We start from the raw sequence: 5,015 nt of genomic DNA, 5'->3' as shown, positions 1-5,015 counted from the left end.
GTGCCCCGGCCAGGGCAGGGCTGGCACTGGAGGGGCTCTGAGGTCCCTTCCCACCCAAACATTCCAGGATTCCCTGATTGTAACCAAAGAGATGAAGAATGAGGGAAGGGATGGACAGGGAGGGCTGATGTTCAGGGAGCATTTTCTTGGCAGCCCTTGGGACTCCCAGGAGCGTCTCCAAAGCCTGGAGGGGGGAAGGAGGTTTGAGCTCGTTAGAAACCAGGGAAGCTTTTGGAATAAATACAGGCTGAGCAGGAGGAGTGGACTGTGTAAATCCAGATGGAATCCCACTTTTGGCTCTTCAGGAGAGGTTGTGAAAGTTTGTGAAATAGAACAGGGAGAAACTTGATGGCTTGGGAAGGATCTGGGGCTCAGGATGTGTGAAAGGAAGTCATCCGAGGGCTTTATCCCTGAAAGGTGGGATGGAAGCTCATAAAGTTCAGAGGGGAAAATGCAAAGAGGAGAAGTCCCCAGTAAATCCCCATCCAAGCAGAACTTGTGGAATTGAGCACCTGGAGGGAGGCTGGAGCAAGAAAGGAGAGTGCGAACTCCTGGATGTGCCGAGGAGCTGCTGAGCCCAGGGTGAGGGAAGCTCAGCTTCCAGGGGGGAGTTGGGGCGAGGTGAGTTCCCTGCAGCCGGGAAACCTCCAGGGCTGGGCTGTGGTGCCAGAACAGGAGTGGTGAGGGGTTGGATCAGACCTGGGGCTGTGAGAGCTGTGGGAGCAGAACCCGCTGGGACAAGGAGAGCTCCCATTTCTCCCTGTCTGTGGGATGTGTATCCAAGGGAGGCTCCACACACAGATCTTTAGGAATTGTGGATGTTTTTTGCATGGAATGAGCCAGGAAAAGGAGAAATGAGTCCTCATGTCCCCTCGGGGCTGTAAGGAATGGAAGGGCTGGAAAGTCCCTCTGAGGTGGTGACAGGGACATCCTCAGCCTCATCCGCTCCTTGGGCAGCACCAAGCCCAGGAACAGCAGCAGTGGGGCCTGGGGGGCTTAGGGAACCTTTGGGGCTGGAGCTGCAGGAACAGGAGGAGGCTGCTGGGGAAGGGAATGGTGCAGGGAAAGGCTCAGGGCTCCCAGCTGGGCTGGGAGTGTTTTAGGAGCTCGTGGGGAGTGCAAAGCTTGGATTGCAGAGACTGGGAAAGATCCTGGTGTACAAACCTGGTTTGGTCACAAATCAATAATAACCCATTGTGGGAAAAGTGCCCTCACCAGAGGGGATCAGTCATGGAATGGCTGGGTGGGAAGGGACCTCAGAGCCCCTCCAGTGCCAGCCGTGCCATGGCAGGGACACCTCCCACTGTCTCCAGCCCCAATGTCCAGCCTGGCCTTGGCCACTGCCAGGGATCCAGGGGCAGCCCCAGCTGCTCTGGGCACCCTGGGCCAGGGCCTGCCCACCCTCCCAGCCAGGAACTGCTTCACTTTATGAGACCTTTGCAGAGGGAGATCTCCAGGGGAGTTCCCATCTCACCTCCGGGTGTGTCACTGCAGGTACCCCAACACGGCCTGCGAGCTGCTGACCTCGGACGTGCCGCAGATCAACGACAAACTGGGCGGGGACGAGACCCTGCTCAACATCCTCTACAACTTCCTGGACCACGAGCCCCCCCTGAACCCCCTGCTCGCCAGCTTCTTCAGCAAGACCATCGGGAACCTCATTGCACGGAAAACAGAACAGGTGGGGATGGATCTGTCCCGATCCAGGGAATTCCCTGTCAGTGCTGGTGTCGTGTCCTTGCTGTGAGCTCGTGATACTCCTGGAGTTGGGTTTAAGGTCGGAGGTTAAATGGAGTCTCTGGAAGGTTCTCGGAGTTCCTCAGTGCAGGGAGGTGCTGGTGTGGACAGACTTTTCCCAGAGTTTTGGCTCGGGATCGGCCACAGCCGGGATATCCCCATGGCACAGCTAAAGCTGCGCTTTCCATGCCAAGGCGTTTGGAGGATCACCAGAGTCATCCCAATCCATAAACAAGGCCTCAGGCTCATCCTTACGGAAGGGGCGCTGAGCCGTGTGCTGAACAGGGATTCAGGAATGCTCACATCCTGCTCAGTACTGGGCTTTTAAATGCTGCCTGGCAGGGAGCTTGGGAGGAAAGGAGGATTCTCCAGCTCTACTTATTTCCATGGCCTTGGGTTTCTCTGTGGCTCAGAAGGGAGAAAAGTTGGCTGAAAAGATGTGATTTGGTACTGCCTTGGAATAAGAATTATTCCCTTGTTCCCTGGAGAGCTCCCAACCCAAGGCCAGTGGCTGAGACACAAAGGAGAAGCTCCAGGAGCTGTGAGGGAGCTGTGTGTCCTGCGGGCAGCTGATGGGAGCTCCTGTCTCCGCAGGTGATCTCGTTTTTGAGGAAAAAGGACAAGTTCCTGAGCCTGGTGCTAAAGCACATCGACACCTCAGCCATGATGGACCTGCTGCTGCGCCTCATCAGCTGCGTGGAGCCCGCGGCGCTGCGCCAGGACGTGCTCAACGTGAGGGCCTTCCCCGCCCCCAGCCCCTGCCCCTGCCTGGGTCGGGACAAACGGGATCCTGGGGTGTTCTATCCCAGGAGCAGATCCTGTTCCCAGCGCTGGAGTCGCTTCTGTGGGGTCCCTCAGCCCGGCTGTGGCTCTGGGGCAGCAGCCTGGGTCACTCCTGGCAGCAAAGGGGTTCCCAATCATTTTTCCATGGAGCAACCCAACCACTCTGTAGTCCAGCTAGAGAGCTTGGAGAAAGGGAATCTGTTCTTTCCCAGTGTTCAGAAATTCAGACATTGATTGGGACAGGAATCAGTGTAACTCCTCACCATGTTCAAGGAATCATAGAGTCAGGGAATCATGGAATGCTTTGGGTTGGAGAACCCCTCCAGTGCCAGCCCTGCCATGGCAGGGACACCTCCCACTGTGCCAGGCTGCTCCAGCCCCAATGTCCAGCCTGGCCTTGGCCACTGCCAGGGATCCAGGGGCAGCCCCAGCTGCTCTGGGCACCCTGGGCCAGGGCCTGCCCACCCTCCCAGCCAGCAATTCCCAATTGCCAATCTCCCATCCAGCCCTGCCCTCTGGCACTGGGAAGCCATTCCCTGGCTCCTGGCCCTCCATCCTGGTTTGCCTGGGCTGGGAAGGGAGATAAGGAATGGTTTGCATGGAGAACAGGAAGTTGTGGAGCAAGGTCAAGGTGCAGTGACAGCTGTTCCAGCATCTGGGAGGAGGAGGAATTGCTGAGTGAGAGCAGCAGGAAGAGCAGGAGCTGTGGGAGAACGTGGTGCTGGTTCTGCCACTGCTGCTCGGATGAGGCTGTTTGTCCCTGGAGCATTCCGTGTTTTCCAGAGGGGTTTGGGTGTTAGTTCCATGGCAGGATGCAAATCCAAATCCATCCCCATCCATGCTGATGCAAATCCACATCCATCCCTGTCCCTGCCTCAGGAATGGGATCAGGAGAGGGAAGGAAGGGCTTCCCCTTCCTGAAGGGCTTCCCAGAGCTCCTCTTGTTCCGAGTTCCCGGACATCCAATGAGGATTTTCTCTCCCTCTCCTTTCCCTGCAGTGGCTGAATGAAGCCAGGATTATCCAGAGACTCGTGGAGCTGATCCATTCGAGCCAGGACGAGGATGTGAGTGGGACCAGGGCTGGGGATTTGGGGTGATGGGTCCTGCAGGGTCCTGGAGATTCCCGTTGTCCTTGGGCACTGTGCTGGTGACCTGCGGAGGAGCCACCAGGGATGGCCTTGGGATGTCCCATCCTCTGCTCAGCACCAAATGGGGGATTTTGGAGTGGTTTCATCTGCTTTCCACTTACTTTACTCCCAGTTTCTTGGTTCTGCTGCCTCAGCTCATCTCAGAACGGGGACTTCCCTTGGGATTAGGGAGGAACCTGCTGGTCCTGGAAAATCCCTTAAAATCAACCACTTTGTGCCATTTTCAAATCTTTTTAGCCCCAAGTAGGAATTCAGTTGTAAAGTCCAGGAAATGCAGCTCTGAGCCCAATTCCCTCAGCTCATCCCAGGCAAACCTCCCCCTCTGAGAGGAAAACTGGGAACATCCCCATGGATTTGTGCTGGAGCAGAGCTGCTGGGGCAACGCTGAGCTGCAGCAGCTCCAGAGAGGCTTTGACTGGGGGCCAGAACCAGAGGATAAAGTCCTCAAACAGCCCTGGAAAGCCTTTCAGTCCCTGGGAATTAAATGGTGAAGGGTTTTCTCTAGCAGGAAGGCTGAGCAGTGGGAGGAAGGATGGAATGTTTGTGTTGGGAATGTGCAGGTTAGCGGGATTGAGGAGGAGAGGAAAAGGAATCCTCATCCCTGAGCTCCTGAACTGCTGGTAGTGGTCACGTTTGGGCCAATTGCCTTTGACTGCACAGTCTGGTGATGCTGCTACTCCACGTGTGTACAGGACATCTTTTTTTTAGCCAGGAATGGGATGGAGCCCAGCTGGTGCATTCCCAGCTCGGCGCCGGCGCTGACGCTGCTCCTGTTCCTGTTTCCAGAGGCAATCCAACGCTTCCCAGACCCTGTGTGACATCATCAGGCTGAGCAGAGACCAGAGCGCTCAGCTCCAGGATGTCCCGGAGCCAGACCCACTTCTCACAGCACTGGAATCGTGAGTACTGGGGGTGCTGGGGGTGCTGGGGACACCGGGGGTGGCTCCTGGATCATTCCACAGGGAGCACGTGGAGCAGGGATGTTCCTTTGGAGCACTGAATGGCCTCTCCAGGGATTTGGGGTTTGGGGCTCTGTCTGGAGGCAGGAGAGGGGATCAGGGAGCCCAAAGCTCCCGGCCTGACCCAGGGAATTTGAGGCTGAGAGAGTTGGGAATGTTCAGCCTGGAGAAGGGAGGGTTCTGTGGAGACCTCACAGCATCTTCAGGGTCTGAAGGGACTTCAGAGGAAGCCAGCAGGGGATTGTTCATCCAGAACTGGAGTGTCAGGACAAGGGGAATGACAGGAAACAGGCAGAGAGTAGAGTTAGATGGGAGATTGGGAATTGGGAATTGCTGGCTGGGAGGGTGGGCAGGCCCTGGCCCAGGGTGCCCCGAGCAGCTGGGGCG

The 5,015-nt window shown here is 56.8% G+C and overlaps 1 protein-coding gene across 1 annotated transcript in view; it reads left to right on the top strand.

Moving 5' to 3' along the window:
- PPP6R2 (protein phosphatase 6 regulatory subunit 2) overlaps nt 1-5,015 on the top strand; it is a 45,147-nt gene that overhangs the window by 8,363 nt on the left and 31,769 nt on the right. The window contains exons 4-7 of the mRNA XM_017739382.1: nt 1,495-1,681; nt 2,332-2,469; nt 3,520-3,585; nt 4,456-4,568. Of these exons, the coding sequence (XP_017594871.1) occupies nt 1,495-1,681; nt 2,332-2,469; nt 3,520-3,585; nt 4,456-4,568 (504 nt within the window). The remainder of the gene's footprint in view (nt 1-1,494; nt 1,682-2,331; nt 2,470-3,519; nt 3,586-4,455; nt 4,569-5,015) is intronic.

This window comes from Corvus brachyrhynchos, unplaced genomic scaffold, assembly GCF_000691975.1.
Source record: "Corvus brachyrhynchos isolate BGI_N302 unplaced genomic scaffold, ASM69197v1 scaffold197, whole genome shotgun sequence".
NCBI lineage: Eukaryota > Metazoa > Chordata > Aves > Passeriformes > Corvidae > Corvus > Corvus brachyrhynchos.
Note: the sequence above shows the minus strand (reverse complement) of the source record. Positions and strands in the feature narration are given on the sequence as shown.